Here is a 16,471-nt window from a genome sequence, read left to right on the forward strand (position 1 = left end):
TCTCACTTTCAGGTGACATCGTAAACAAGAAGTGGGCAGCATTATCTCCTGCAAATGTAAACAAACTTGTTTGTCTGGTTGGCTGAACAAGAAGCAGGACTAAGTGGACTTGTAGGCTCTAGAAGTTTTACATTGTTTTGTTTTTTGAATGCAGGTTTTTTACCTAACTCTACATTTGTAAATTCAACTTTTGTAATAAATAGATTGCACTACAGTACTTGCAATTGAAAAATACTATTTTTGTTTTCTTCAGTGCAAATATTTATAATAAAAATAAATATAAACTGAGCACTATACATTTTGTATTCTGTGTTGTAATTGAAATCAATATATTTGAAAATGTAGAAAACCTCCAAAAATATTTAAAAATGGTATTCTATGGTTTAACAGCGCGATTAATCGTGATTCATTTTTTTAATCGCTTGACAGTCCTAGTTATAATATTGCATTAACATTTTTATTACTAATGCAGTGGCTTGCAGTCACCTGGTGGGTGTAATATAATTTTTGAGTGAAAATATATTGGTAAAAAGTTTCAAATCCCAAGGGGGAAGCAGAAGAGTTTTTTTCCCCCCAAATTAACTCTGAATGATAGTAAAATAACTCTTTGGAGTTGTCTGTAAAGGAATGCAAATCTTTTTTCTTTAGGAAGTAGCCTTAAGCAGGTTTGTTTGTCCTGAAAATCAAGTCTAAATTGGATCTGAGGGTGCATCTTTAAATCTCTAGTATTAAAGTAAGATTACCTAAGGGACAGACTCTTAAATTCAGTTAATTTGTAACTTGTCTGTTTACTTAAAATGTATCTTTATTCCCATGTCTTTATTTAATTTTTGGTTCTCTTTATCTGAATTTCTTGGATCTATCAAGTTGCATTTTTTCCCCTTATTATATCCAAGCAATAGTGCTACTCTGTAAATAAAATGTATCTTTAATTTAAATAGCGATAATGATATGATAGAGGGAAACGAGAGGAATAGTCAAGTCTAATATGCCTTTGAAATATGCTAATCAGTATATGAAGACGGATCCCGGGAGACTACCATTAGCCATAGAGAATTTAAACCACACAAAATAATAGTTTACAAAAACAATTTGGAGGTAGCAAAATCTTAAATTAGTTTAAGACCCACTAAAGACCCATTAAACTGGATCGCATAACCAGGCGATTGTCACACTTTAAGATAACTGTATTGACTGGAATTAATGGTGTTTTTCAGAGATGATACTTTAAAGATTTTTCTTTTATTCTTTTGAAATGTTACAGGTGAGAAGCTATCGGATGTTTCATGATGACAGCATGAAATCATTCTTCCGCAGGCTTAGTTTTACTCCTGACGGCTCTTTGCTTCTCACTCCAGGTACGTGAAAGGAAGATGTACCAGGTGCATGTGGCAGCCCTGGAGCGGCACTTTGCCCTTGTGTCAGGTACATGACTTTTGAAATGTCAGAGGAACATGGATATGTTGCAGAATACAGCCACGTGCTACAGCAGCAAAAGGGGTTAACAGTATCTTGTTCTTGATACATTCTGCTGCTGCTGGTGGTGGTAGGAACAGCCGGTGGTTCCCTATTTTGCAGAGTAGGCTAAATTCAGTGTACCCGTCTGTATACATTTGCAATCAGTTTGGGATTTTATTAACCAACAGCAGGAGACTCAGACCTTCAGTGTAGTGTTAACACTTGCATAAGGCATTCTTTATGAAATTCCTGGTATATCAACAATGCTGCAGTGTCAGGAAAAAAAAGGAGTATTTTCTTTTTTGACTTATTCTGACTCTACTCCTTTGTGTCCTTGTTCTTAAAAGCATTCTGATCGATTAATAAGACCAAAGCTGCAAAGCGGGGTCTGTTACCTGCATAGGCATTGATGTTGCAGCCATTTGCAAAAGTAAAGAGAAACTTGTTTTGGAGCAGTATATAAGGAAAACTAAAATAGATTTAAAGTAGTATTTGGGATACATTTTCAAGTTGTGATCAGATCACAAAAACCTGGCCCTCTGACACAAGGCTAATGCTTGTTTATAAATGTAAGTTTCTGTGCTTATTACCTTTGAATTGATGAGTAATGCTTTGAAACTTTTTTTAATTTTCTCAGCTGGCTGTGTTGAATCAGGAGAGAATGTAACCAATACTACATATGTTTTTTCAAGAAAAAATCTAAAAAGGTAGGATTTAATATACCTAAATTTTCTTTATAATATATCGGGGGGGGGGGGGAGGGGAGAGTGTTTGTGTATATATCCATTTAACATGCCATTTTCTAACACATTTCTTCTTTTTAATAGGCCCATAGCTCACCTGCCCTGTCCTGGAAAAGCAACTCTGGCTGTTCGCTGCTGTCCAGTCTACTTTGAGTTGAGACCAGCACGTAAGAAAGGTGCCGTAAATCCTTTTGGGGAGTTTATTTTACAGCAAATCTGCTGGAAGGCAAATCTGACTATGTAACTCCAGGTCATACTATGTTGTGTCCCAGTCTTTTAACATTCCTTCAGGATATTAACTGTTGTGCCACAACTAAGAAGCTATTTGCTGATTCTAAGGCCTTAAATTCACTAAGTGCCTTTTGAGTGATTTTTGGTATAGTGGATAAATGTTCTCACTTGGTCTCTTATGGTGTTTTCCTACAACTTTTTTAACTCACTGGATAAACATAAATAACTTGGCTCAGCATTAAGGAATCACCTCGTAAAATATTGTTTTAGTCCTGATTGCCCACATCACAGAATCATTACAAAATTTGTCACAGTTTGCAACAATTGAAGATATTTTTTCAGGAGAGCTAAGACTGAAATAGCACTAGTGTTGCTGGTCAGGACTGGGATGCATTGGCAGAGCTGTGGTGATGGGAAATTTGTACACAAACTGCACAATAACTGGCTGGTAGGAAGTGAAAACCTGACCCTATTGAAGTCCGTGGGGCCAGGATTTTACCCTAGGGTTTTTAAACAAGACTATTCACATTCTTGCTAAAAGGCACAGATTTCCTCAATTCTAACTGGAGCACAATAGGGCCCCGTCCTTTGAAGTGCATAACTCACAAATTATAGTATCCCTTACAGGATCCTGTTACTTAGTGCCTTTTTTTTTTTTTTTTTTTTCTCACCATAACCTTCAGAGCTGCTGGTGGAAGAGAACTAGATGGGATTTTGTCAATCTGTCAGTTCTTTATTAAGCAGAGTGTTGCTGCTGCTGCTTCCACAACACTCTCATGAAAGCAAAAGGTCCAGACTAGGGCCAAAATGTACAAACTTAGATGCCTAAAATTAAATAAGTGGCCTGATTTTCAAAGGCATTGAGCTTCCATAACACTGATGGAAGTCAGTGCGACCTGTGTATGTTCAGCACTGCTGCAAATAAAGGCCAGTTAGTGCTTGCCTTTTAGCACCAGCTGGGAAAATGTTGCTTCAGTATCTGTCCTCTAACCATACAAAGAACTAACTCCTAGCCCAGAAGATTAGCCAACTGTTGAAATTAAAAATTACAAAAGGAAATGAAATTCAGGAAGAAAATGGATTATAGCAGGTTCTGTTTTATATAAACTGGTAAGATTGTAATTTAAAGTAAATTTTGAGATTTGCTTATTCAGACCTTGAGTTAAAGTGCAAAAAAGCTTCTGAATAGTTTAACTGGAGGATTTTCATTCCCATTCGAATAATTTAAAAAAGGCCAAAAAGACCAAACTTTCCCCAACCATTCACCTTTTAGGCTAAGATAAAATAGAGAAACTTAAGTCCAAAGAGTAGCTTTTCCAGAAAATTGCATGTACTTGAAAATAGTGTTATATAATACAAATGCCATCTTCTCAGCCAGAATGTTGGTACTGATACACTGCAATGAAAAAACTCTGTTCAAGCAGTTAAGTAAGTTAGTACAAGCAATACCATTATAATGGAGTGGTGGTCTCTGTGATTTTTCTCAGAGTTGTGTTCTTTGTACTCCTAGATGAATCTTCACAGAAGTCCATCCCTGCTCTAATAAATCTGCCCTATCGGTTGGTGTTTGCTGTGGCTTCAGAAGATTCTGTGCTTTTCTATGATACACAGCAGTCCTTTCCCTTTGGTTATGTATCCAATATACATTATCATACTCTGAGTGACATTTCATGGTAGGTAACTGACAGATCCTTTAGATTTGTCATGGTAGAGCGGGTTGTCATTCTTATCTTTTCTGAAAGGATCCTCCTATTTCTTGCTTTACACATCTATCAATCGATTGTACTTATGGTTACCATAGTACCTGAGTGCCTTGCAATCTTGTAGTGTATTTTTCCTCATGACACCCCTGTGAGATAGAGCAGTGCTATAATCCATACTTTACAGGTGGGGAACTGAGGCACCAAAAGACTGAGTGACTTACCCAAGGTCTCTCTGTCTGTGGCTGAGCTGGGAACTGAACCTAGGTCTCTCGTGGCCCAGACTGCGGCCCTAATTGCTGGACCATCTTTCCTCTCTAGGGTCTGTACCAGAGGTTCTAAACCTATTTACCGTTGTGGTCTGCATATGCAGCTCCCTGTGTTATGTTGGCCACATCTACACAATATATATACTGCCTGTATGGCCTTGAGGATGTCACATGGGCTGCAGCTGTGTGCTGATTGGGCTGCAAGCGGCCCGCGGGTTGAGAACCACTGGTCCATACTGTAACCACTATCTTTCCAGCTGAGGACTGGATATGGGGCTTCTTTCAAAACCTGTCAGTGATGCTCATGTGTGATGATGAAGGGGGGGCCTATATGAGAACATGAACAGAAAATTAAGGTTTCTTAATTCACCAGTGATCACTGTTTGGTGAAGTGAATGGCAGGGGCCTGTTCATGTTATCGCTGCAGGGCTTCTGCCCACTGCCAGCACAAAGGGCAAGAAATGCCGCCAAAGCAGTGCTGAACACAGTTGAACTACAATGTAAATTATGGCAAACTGCGTTCAGCAGAATGTCAGAAGTCATGATTAAAAGGTGCTGAATATTTGTATACCTGCAGTTAAATTGTATTCAATACCACTTCAGCGGCACCCACCTGCTGCTAGTAATGGGTAATGTCGTACCACAGACAAAGCCAGAGGAACTAAATCAATTGTCAAGGCTGTGCTTCATGAACTATTGATTGTTTGAGTTAGATGATGTCTTTGAGGTCATTTCAGATTTATTTACATTTACACATTTACTTGCGGATGGGGCAACTTGTGTGATTGACATGGGATATGTTTCTGGGGAGAGCGGTCAGAACTAGCTCAGTTTCTCAGATTTCTTCCCTCTGAAAAAAATAAACAGGTCCAGTGATGGATCCTTTCTTGCTATTTCTTCCACGGATGGATACTGCTCTTTTGTGACATTTGAGGAGGATGAGCTTGGAGTACCACTGAAAGAGAAACCAGTGGTATGTGTCACGACTGCTAGTGCAACAGAGAAGAAAATGAAGAAGAGTCAGTCACACAAGGTTGTCTCCCCAGTCCCCAGGCCAGTTGATGGAACCCCGCCGAACAGGACCCTGGATCCAAGTAATCTCGCTCTCCACCCTAAAACACCAGCAGCAATAATAACCAACAAGGATTCTCCCTCAACACCTGTTGGCATCAAACATATTCCAGCTTCCTCTTCAGAGGAGAGGAAACCCATGCAGCCAGCCAGCCAGCGTGCTAAAGTAAACCAGCCCAGGAGGATTACTCTAAATGCTTTACAAGGATGGAGTAAGACGCCAAGGTAAGATTTATATTGCCGTTTCCTGTGATAAATGTGAAGGCCAAAACAAGCTGTTCTTGTGCTACTTTAGAAGTATGGAGGTTTAAAAATAAATTCTATAGCTATTTTTCATACTTTTGTGTTCCGTTTGTACTCCAAGTGAAAGGTCAAAATGACTTCTAGATTCTAAATTTGCGCCTTAATTATAGCAGAGTGACAGCTCTGCTATGGTTACTGTTAAGACCTGTTTTTGTTTAAAGCTCAACTCTAAAGTGTTCTAAAATCTACAGTTACTCAGATTGGCTTTGGTGTACCTCATAGGGATGTGGGATTCTGTTAGCGATCCAAATTTAGGGCCATTTAACTAAGGGGTTTCTGAGATACAGACCCTTCTCACAACCCCTACCCCCAGCTTTTCTTCAAATTGACAGATTCTGGTAACCTATCATTCTGTCCACAAATACAGATCAAACCGAGGCTCAGATCATCACCAAGCATCCCGAGGGTTACCCCAGTAGAGTGCAGGGCAGCCATCAGGCCTTTGGGGAAAATCAAATGAAAATGTTACTTAAAAAAGATTTTACTTCTGCAGTTAGACATGTGACAACTCGCCAGTCTATCTGCACGACTAATAGATTGTGCCATGCATGCATGGACAGAGGAGTTAACAGGTTATTAGTAAGGCTATATTTTAGTCCCAGGTGTTTTTAGTAAAAGTCCTGGACAGGTCACGGGCAATAAACAAAAAGTCACAGCCCCATGACCTGTCCAGGACTTCTTCTAAAAATACCTGGGACTAAATCTTGCCTGCTGGGAGGGTGGTGCTCCTGAAGACTGTTGCTGGGAGGGGGGAATAACATGGGCAACGCTTCTGCTGAGGGGGTGGGGGACGGCCCAGGGCCCTGCTGCCAGTCTGGGCAGTGGGCAGCCCGCAGCCCCGCCGCTGCTGGTTCGGGACCGCTGCTCCAGGGCAGCGCTCGGGACCATTGCCTGAGTCTGCCAGAGCAGTGGCTGGTCCCAGGGCTTCCCCAGCTGCTGGGATGGTCCTAGGGTCAGCCACACCAGCGCTGCAAAATTCATGGAGGATTTCCGTGACCTCCATGAATGATTCGCAGCCTTAGTTATTAGCCTTCAAAGTTTCACACTAGCTGGATCGCTCCAGGGAAAAAGCAGTAGTATGAACTTGACCAACCCAGACAATGTCAATTTGAGTCCCTCACCCCCTCCCTTGGATAGAAATTTAGAAGAGGGTGGTGGCATATTGCTAAAATCCATCTTAAAGAGATTTTTTTTATTTTGGGGTGAAAAATGTTTGCTGGCGGGGAGGGGGAGAATGTGTGGGGGAAGGGGTGAGAAGGGTTTAGGTTTGTGTTGTGGGGAGGGGGATAAATGGGGATGGGAGGTGAAAGGTTGGGGTAGCAGGTGAGGTATAAATGGGGTGAATGGCATGGGGTCTAGTGAGAGAATGGGGCGGGGGTGACTGCCCCTCATTCTCTACTTCTGTATGTGTGCTAGGATCTCGGGGGGAGGGGGAGGGGTCCCTATCCCTCCCCATGAGACTGGGTTTGCGCGGGGCTCTGCTTCCAGGGTGTCTGAGCCCCACTCTTTGCCCACCCGTGTGTGCATCAAGATCTGAGGGGTCCCTGCCTCTTTAGGGGAATGGAAGCCCCTCTCCCTGCTTCCCCTCATGTAAGCTCGGATGGGGGGGGTCTTGCCTCCTTGGGCGGTGTCTGAGCCTTGCTTCCTGCCCCCTGTGCATGTGCCGGGATCTAGGGAACCCCTACCCATGTTTTTGGGGTCTGACCCCCTCCATATGCCCCTTCTGTGAACCAGATTCTGGAGAGGGGTCTAAACTGTTCTCCCTATCCCCTTCTCAGGTGAGTTGGGGTGGGGATGGGAGGGAGCCTGGACAAAATAGTGGGCCAGCTGAGAGGGCAGCCAGACAGGAAGGGACAGGGCTGGTTAGTGGGGCTAAGTGGTGGGGGCAGAAGGGTATAGGGCCAGGATTGATAGTCCATTTGGCCTGCATGCTATCTACAACTGCCAGTGACCACTAACTCCTACCAACTAGTTTTCTTTCTGTTTAAAAAAATAACCTAGGAAATTAAATAGCAAAAAAACCTTCGTTCATGAAGAGTTAAGGTTTCCCAGTGACAACTCATGTCCTTCCAGAGCTTCGAGTTCAGAAAAACTCAAACTGCAGAAAACCAGGAAATACAGAATTACAGTATGCTCCCATGCCCATGTAACTTACAAAACATGACCTATGAGAAAAGGTTTTAAAAAACTGGTCATGTTTAGTCTTGAGAAAAGACTAGGAGAGAACCTGATAAGTCTTCAAGTATGTGAAGGCCTGTTATAAAGTGGCTGGTGCTCAGTTGTTCTCCATATCCACTGAAGGTAGGACAAGTTGTAAGGGGCTTAATTTGCAGCAAGGGAGATTTAGGTTAGATTTAGGATAGTTGAGTTCTGGAACAGACTTCTAAGGGAGGTTGTGGAATCCCCATCACTGGAGGTTTTTAAGAACAGCATGGACAAACCCCTGTTAGGGATGGTCTGTGCTGCCTCAGTGAAGGGGGCTGGACTTGATGACCTCTCAAGATCCTTTCCAGCCCTACATTTCTGGAACTCTGTGCCATAACACAGAGACAGCTGTCTGCAAAAATAAAAAGAAAACACTGAAGTGTTTAGTTACCATGTTTGTCACACACTGCCCCATTTTTTATACTTAATTTTCAAATGGCATGTCTGGTAGATTGAACAGAAGAAAAGCACAAGCAATAAGTTGCTGGGGAAGTGTAATTTTTTTTAACAGTGCTTGTCAACAAACATCTGCAGAAGAACGGGTAATCCAGCAGAAAATTGGCATTTCCCCCAGAAGAGGCAAAGTCAGAACAGTCCAGTGGAGGTATAGATAAGAGATTCCGCTACAGTGGAAGGACCTACCAGTACACAGTGGAAGCACTTTCTTAAGGCCTGGTCTACACTGGGGGGGAAATCGATCTAAGTTACGCAACTTCAGCTACATGAATAACGTAGCTGAAGTCGATGTACTTAGATCTACTTATCACGGTGTCTTCACTGCGGTAAGTTGACTGCTGATGCTCCCCCGTTGTCTTCCCCCTCTCACTCCGGTGGAGTACTGGAGTCGACAGGAGAGTGCTCGGCAGTCAATTTAGCACATCTTCACTAGATGCGATAAATCGACCCCTGCTGGATCGATCGCTCCGGAGGTAAGTGTAGACATGCCTAAAGAGCAGAGTAGAAACCTTATTTTAGCAGCCAATTTTAATTTTTGAAAACTTTCATATATATAACATGTTTGAAGTCAAGAATCAAGTACTGTGTTGCTCTATATCCACATATACTCATTCATTAAAACACTTCTGTCTTTACGAGTTAAATTTTCAGTTCAGAATATCCCATGCCAAAGGTAGCCAGGGAAAGTGTGTGTGTGTAAAGTACATCTATACCACTGCAGTTAATTGAAGCAGTAATTAAATAATTATACTGTACAGTACCTTTCAAATTTGTGGAAGTGAGGCATTAAAAGCAGTTGAATTGTATCTGTTTTATTTTTAAGGAGAATAAACTTGATTCCTCTGAAGACAGACACACCAAACTCAACACACACAAATCCAGAGTCCACACCTTCCTCCTCAGAAACAATTCAACATGGTAAGCCATTTTCTGGTCATAATATATAAGAAGATTTGCTGCTCAGCCATTTCATTCCAAATTACATTGTTATGGATCTTTGACTAGTTTGGCAAATATGAAAGTCTTAGTTCAAACATAAATACAGAGGGATTAATGACAAATTCAGAAACTTGTGTCTCCCGCTCACAGTTTTGGAAGCTGCTGCTGCTTGATGGTACTTTGGACAATGTAAAGTGAGTTATTGTTCTCAGTCCAGTTGCTAGTGGACAGATGACCACATTAGTCATCAGCAACACATTGGTCCTGCTTTGAACAGGGGGTTGGACTAGATGACTTCCTGAGGTCCCTTCCAACCCTGATATTCTATGGTTCTGTGAACACAGTTGATGTTAATTAGAATCCTGGCTGTCAGTCTCAACACTCAGGAATGAATTGGCACTGAGATATTCACCTCCACATCAGACTGGTGGGTTGTACAGGCCAGCTTTCACTGCTGCTTCTGCACGATGCCTGTACAGTGGATAAAGGACTTTGGAATCCAGGGCTGTCAACTCAGCATCTTTCATGAGTGCTCAATTCATTTTTAATTTTTTTAAAATGAAAAATAATAAACAAGAAATCAAACTAAGTGAATTTCGTTATTTCCCAATATTTCAGAGATACCTTCTCCCTCTGATGATCCTGTGCACAATCCCCCAGCAGCTAAACGTCCCAGAACTGATGAAACTCCTGTCTCTGCGTCTCCTGAAGAGCAAACCAGCTGTAGTTCAAACAACTGAAGACCAAAATTTCAGTAAACTCACTGTCTGGGGGCAATGCAACTAGACCAGAGAGTAAACTCCCTTTCTGCAAGTGATAGATCCTCAGCAGCTAAATAGAGTATTAAGGGGGTTTAACATAAGGTGCTGTGAAGGAGGGTATCTGCAGCAGAAAAGACTGATTTTCTGCAAAAATCCTGTTTTGGGGAAGTGAAAATAGTTGGAACTTAACTATGCCTGTATCGGCCTTTGAACGCTGCTTTCTAAACCAAGTAGTGTCAACTGCATGATAAAGCATAGTGTTTGCAGGCAATATTGGTATAGAAATGTCATGATAACCTAAGAGTCTCCTTCATAATCATCGCATTGATATTTTTAAAGTATTAAGTCTTCCAGCAAGTCTGTGTCTTGCAAAAAAGGAGGATTTTTAAGGATTTGTCTGTCTTCATGGTGTTTTAATGTGGCTAACAACTGTTTCCCTGAGGCAATTGACTTCTACATTTCACAGTTAAGTTTATCAGTTTACAAGATAATTATGCACTCTGACTTTCATTCCATTTGGATGTTTATGTGCTCCACACTTAAAAATGCAGTGCAATATCAGTGCTATAATTGAAATAAAAGTCAAACTCATAACTGCAAGGAAGCAAAATATATTTTTGTTTAAATAAGTTATGGGCATTCAACAATAGAAACAGATTTGTCCATTCATTCTCTATATAAAAAAATTGCAGGCATGAGATTTTCTGGGGACAGCAAAGGATTGCGATATATATGTTGAAATTACTAGTTTTCCCTATTTTTCCATAGTCCAAAACTGCTCCCTTAGCAAAAAATAAATACATAAAACCAATTTATGTTAAGGTTTTAATGTGGTGTTTGTTTTAGCACTTAGTGCTCTTTGTGTAGCTAACATAAGACCTTAGGATTGGGAACAGTGAAATCAAAATGCAAATATTTTGAAACTTACTACACTTCAGAATGCTCAGCCCTGGTGGCGAAGGTTGGAGAGGGGCAGGAAGAGGGAGTACTTTGTGTAACCCCCCTTCCCTGTTTAAAAGAAAATGTAAGATAATGGTTAAATAAGTGAAGGACCCTTTTAATTGACTTTACCTGAAAAAGGGTTGTAAGTGGCAGTTTATCTCTTGTGGTTAAACCTATGCTTTCAACATTTGAAGTGTTAATGTACATAGTTTAAAAAAAAAAAAAGTTCCAAATTCATATTAAAGCTTTTTTCTACCTATACTGGTCCCTGGTTTTGATTGTTTCACTGTAAAGTTATTGTTTTTAAAATACGTAATTTACTTATCACTTGTTTCATAACTGCCTGAGAAACAACTAATTCAAAAAGAGGCAAATTAAAGTGAAAGTTCTTCAGAAATGGGTTGAATAAAATAAAGTTCATAAGGAAGAAATGTTACTTAATAAATGCTTGTCAGTGAGACCGTGTTAAGCAGATGCTAAAGTACTTTGCTGAATCAGGATCTGTTGAACATTTCTGTTGAAGTTTGATATAGAAACTGGGGGAAAACATCTTGATTGCATTTCTGCTCAAAATCTTTAAGAAAGAGGGTGGGGCTGAGCTGTATTAGATCTAGCCAAATCTTGAGCATCCTAAAATAAGAAATGGAAAGAAGATACTACTAAACTAGGTCAGATGTTCACACTGTTGAGTAAAAATATTTTTAAAGAGCTCTACCAATGATGACTGATAGACATTTACATCTAAAGTCATCTTTGCTATTTATGCTGTTTTATTTTTTTGCTCAGTTTGGGCCATGAAAACACTAATCATCTCCACTTTCTGGTTTCCACATACAATGACTAATTTGGTGCTGCAATATTTGGGTTGTGTTCACTGCAAGGGACAGTTTAAATTCAAACTCTTATAAACATTAATTGAAATATTTTTCTGAAGTTTTATAAAACCTGATTTTAAACAAAGTGGGCTATCCTCTACACCAGTGGTTCTTAACCTTTACTGCAGCCTGCACCCCTTTGGTCCTCAATATGTTCTCGCACCCCTTATCAAAAATCGTTGAAGTAGGTCAGTTCTTTAAACCTAGATATTTTTTGTTTGTATATTAAAGTAATCGTTAAAAAATGTATAATAATAAATACCTAGGTTTGATGAAACAAAGTAGTTGTGCTTACATGCCTGTGCTTAATTTGTGTTTTCAATGATTTACCTTCTAAAAAAATCTGGCATGTCTCGCACCCCCAGGGGTGCATGCACCCCAGGTTAAGAACCACTGCTCTACACTGAAGACTGGTAAGTGGTAATGGATAATATTATTCACTTCATCTTCATTTTTGTGGTGGTTTGAAATAGATGTGTGCTCAAAAACCATTGCACTTAAAACCATATAAGCCAGATATGGAAGAGAATTACTGATTGTAGATTAGCCAGCCAGCTCATTGTTAATGCTTTCTCCAGTCTAATCATAAGTGTTGCAAGAAATAGGGATTCCGCCACTTCCCTTTGAAAACTATTCCACATCCTGATTGGAAGCTTTTCCCAGTGTTTGGGCTACATTTTCTGTTTTTATAATTTCATCTCATTATTCCTAGTAGTTCCCTCTTGCCAAAATAATTCCTTTTCTTGTTTACCGCCCTTAGTTACTGGTAAACTGCTGTCTCCCCTCTCTTCCTCTTTGCTCAGCAAAGTCAGACATATTTAGCTCTTTTAATCTTCTCATAAAACCAGGTCCCACATCATTTTTATTGCTCATCTCTGAACAGCAATAATAATACATGCAAATAATTACCGGTATCATCCCTTTTTATTTTTCGACACAGTATTATATTACTATGATTTCTTTTCACATTTAGATACTCCCACATCTGTTTTACAGAAGTAAATTGTTGGTAAGTTCATTAGCAGTTCTTTCCATTCATAATCATGTATATCAACTGGACTAGCTGATTTATATATTTCATATTTAAGTATTTCCTTATTGGCAGTCTGTCAATACATCTTTTACAAGGTCCTCCATATGCCCAAGTCACCCATTCACCTTACTGGTTGATTACCAGTTTAATCTTTGTGTTGGACCAGATGATGGATTTTTTCCACTAGGTTGCTGAATACCATTCACTTGTGGATAATATAGTAACAGTATGAACAAATAACTTGTCCAGAAACCCAGGCATGAGAATTCTAAGCATAAAGTGTTAGCTGGCCTCTGGATGTCATTGTTCTACATCTTGGGGGCTGTGGGGAAAAGATATTGAAGCTAGCAGTATAAAACAACAAAAAAACATGGTGGATTAAGAAGAGTTGTGGGATTTTAGGACAGTAAGCAATTTAATCTTTGATATATGGGCTTCCAAAAATACTGGTTCTGTTACCAACAAGAGCTTACTCCTTACAGTTAAATATAGAGTGCGGGGAAGAGGTGTTTTTATTTTGAGTAGCATCTCATGAACAAGAACAAGGATTCCCTCTCAATCAACACATGCAATTTTTAAAAATAGAATATTTTTATTAGAGCAACAAGTGAACTATGTAAATGACTTTCACTTAAGTGTTTCATATGCCAAGGCGTAAGTAAGGCTACGTGGGTCAAACTAAATACATTAGATACATTTAAATAAGTAAAATAAGAAATGGAACAAAATATAAACAGTGCAACAAAACTCTATTAAGGAGAAAAGTTTAACACCAGATGGCTACCAAGACCCACTTATAGTTTCAGAAATAAATAAACATAATTTTTAGTTAGTTAGTTTTTCCTTCATGGATAAAATTTCCCACGTTTTCTTAAACCCAGTTTTCAAGCTTTGACTTTTCTCTGGTCAACAGTAACTTGCAATAGCTAGTAACAAAAGACATGGTTTTGTTCCATTTTAGAAAAAAATATTACCTATTCCTGATAGGGTTAATGAAGTTACTCAAGGTTATTTTATAAATGGCTGAGTGAAGTGAGGTCTTGCGCTCAACTTGATGGCATTTTTTGTTTGGATGTAACTTTAGAATGCAATATCTGATCAATTCCAAAATTTCAGGGAATGTTTTGGTATCAATGGTCAGAACCCTAGTGATTTTGCTGAAAATCAGAAGGGAGAAATGAGGGACACATGGAGTCCCTTGCATCTGGTTAAAACACACACTTACCCTTATCGACCTTGTTGAAGCTTATTTCTACACTGGGTCCATGTGACTTGTGCCCGCAAACCCACTCTTTGCAAGCCTGTGCTTGCAAGGCACTGATTTCTAGGGGCATATCCCAGATTCTTAGTGCTCCTTGCTAGCTCTAGCTGCCCTAGGGCTTGGTTCATAATGCATTTTGGAGACTTTATCTGTCCAACCCACCGCACTTGACTGAAAGTGCTTTTGGCCTGACAAGCCATTTTTTGGGTGTGCACAATCCCTATAACTGGAGACAATACCATCTATCCAGCACTAATAGAAGATCTTCTCCTGCTTGCACTGTCACTCCTATTTCAGGAATCTGGCAGAACATCTGTGAGGTGCTGGTGGACATTTCAATAGTGGTATCCATTTTAATGAAAGCACTTCTTGGAAGGGGATATAGCCATGGAATTTGCAACCCAGCTGATGCAGTTCATGCCTGTTGCCATAGCTGCAGATTCACCATATGTCAATTGGCACTTCTGGAGCAGGGCCACAAGCACAGACTGGTGGGACCGCATTGTCATGCGGACCTGGGATGACCAGCAATTATTCCAGAACTTTCTCATGAAGAAGCAGATGTTCCTAGAGCAGTGTGAGCAGCTTGCATGAGGGGAGACCAGGTGAGTCCAGAAGCAGGTCATTATAGCCGTCGGGAAGCAGGCTACCCCAGACTGCTACAGGTTTATGGCTAACCAGTTTGGGGAGGGGTTGTAGTGATGGAGGTTTGTGAGGCGATCAGAACTGTGTTTTACCCAAGGTGGATGGGCATAAACATCAGTCCTGAAATAATTGCTGGCTTTGAGAGAATGGGCTTCGCACACTGCACTGAGGCTATTGATGGGACTAGTGTGCCCATAATTTGTTCTCTGGAAAGAGCACATAATAGTCCATAGTTCAAAACACCTTCCAGCACAAGAATAGCTATCTCTCCCCCCCCCCCCCCCCCTCCCCCCCCCCCCCCCAGCATCTCAGCTCTACCATTCATTCCAATGAAGTTTAAAAGGTTGACACTCTGAATGTTTTATCTCCCAGACAGAAAGAAAGGACATAAGAATGGAGGGGGCATGCAGGGAATGGGGGACCCTGGCCTGGGGAAAGAAGGGAATGAGGTTACACAGAGGCCCTGAGATGGGGAGTGGGGGATACAGGAGGAATCCATGTAATAGAGGGAGAATGACACCGGCAGTTTGGGGACAGCAGGAGGAAATGGAGGAATGTAAGGAGCTCCTGGTGTGTGCAATGCTTGTGGCCTACAGAAAAGCATGTGACCTTCTCTTTTTTTGTTCTGGGAAATTAAAATTTTCAAATGTTTTGGCCAGTTCCACTAATATATAACCTCACAGTTCCACATTGTTGCTGACTGCATATAAAGGATTCCTGATTTGCCAGTGACTTTGGCTTCCTTTTGTTAGAATTTTTCACTGAACGCCAGTGGTATATGCTCCTAAACAAAATCTATATACTGACACACATTTTTAAAAATGGTTTATGGTATCTATATACTATAGCTGTATTTGATTTATTGCATTATGAGTTCCCAGCTTGTTTGGCACTCCTATTTAATAAGAGGCAGCTTGGTGGTATGTTTTAAGTTATAACATACAGAATACACTATACTGTATTAAGCCACTCCTGCTTTTCACACCATTCACTTTTCCTCTCATTTATTACATTTCATTTATAATGAACTTTTCTGTCACTTTTCAGATGCTCTGGAATGTTTTTACATGGCAATAGCAAACTTGTGATAGGCTTGGTTGTCATAACTTACATAAATAGATTAATACTGTAGTTAGTTATTGAGTTGGAAATATGGCATTTCAAAATTTAATATAGAAGAGCCAGATTTTCAAAAGTGCCTAGAACTTAATTGGGTCCAGATTAAAATGCTGAGCACTATTGAAAATTTGGCCCAGAGTAACCAAAGATTATTTACCAAACTCATATGTAGCCCAGGAATTTTATTTGAAGGAATTGTATTGTATCATTTAAGAAAATAAATAAAAAGGCATCTGGAAAATGCTGAAAAACTAGTGCTTTTCTAATCCGGAGGATTACAGGTAAACGATGGCTGCTTTCCATTTGTCTCTAATTGAAGTCTTGTAGACCAGCTAGTCTGTCATAAATGTAGTATTCCTTAGTATCGCACCTTACTAATCATGGCTTTGACTAACTCATGTACATCCATAGATTATACTGCATTATTTTCCAGCATAGGAGAGGAAGAACAATGCTGCTT

At 40.2% G+C, this 16,471-nt stretch overlaps 1 protein-coding gene across 2 annotated transcripts in view; it reads left to right on the plus strand.

Annotated features, from left to right (window-relative positions):
- CHAF1B (chromatin assembly factor 1 subunit B) overlaps window positions 1–12,124 on the plus strand; it is a 24,773-nt gene extending 12,649 nt beyond the window's left edge. The window contains exons 9-15 of one of the 2 annotated variants that reach the window (XM_034752646.1): window positions 1,265–1,358; window positions 2,096–2,165; window positions 2,286–2,377; window positions 3,943–4,105; window positions 5,269–5,697; window positions 9,260–9,354; window positions 9,994–12,124. In XM_034752646.1, the coding sequence (XP_034608537.1) occupies window positions 1,265–1,358; window positions 2,096–2,165; window positions 2,286–2,377; window positions 3,943–4,105; window positions 5,269–5,697; window positions 9,260–9,354; window positions 9,994–10,115 (1,065 nt within the window). In that variant the 3' untranslated portion in view covers window positions 10,116–12,124. The remainder of the gene's footprint in view (window positions 1–1,264; window positions 1,359–2,095; window positions 2,166–2,285; window positions 2,378–3,942; window positions 4,106–5,268; window positions 5,698–9,259; window positions 9,355–9,993) is intronic. The other variant, XM_034752656.1, reaches the window with a different exon arrangement.
- The last annotated feature ends 4,347 nt before the right edge of the window (window positions 12,125–16,471 follow it).

This window comes from Trachemys scripta, chromosome 1 (genome assembly GCF_013100865.1).
Source record: "Trachemys scripta elegans isolate TJP31775 chromosome 1, CAS_Tse_1.0, whole genome shotgun sequence".
Taxonomy (NCBI): domain Eukaryota; kingdom Metazoa; phylum Chordata; order Testudines; family Emydidae; genus Trachemys; species Trachemys scripta.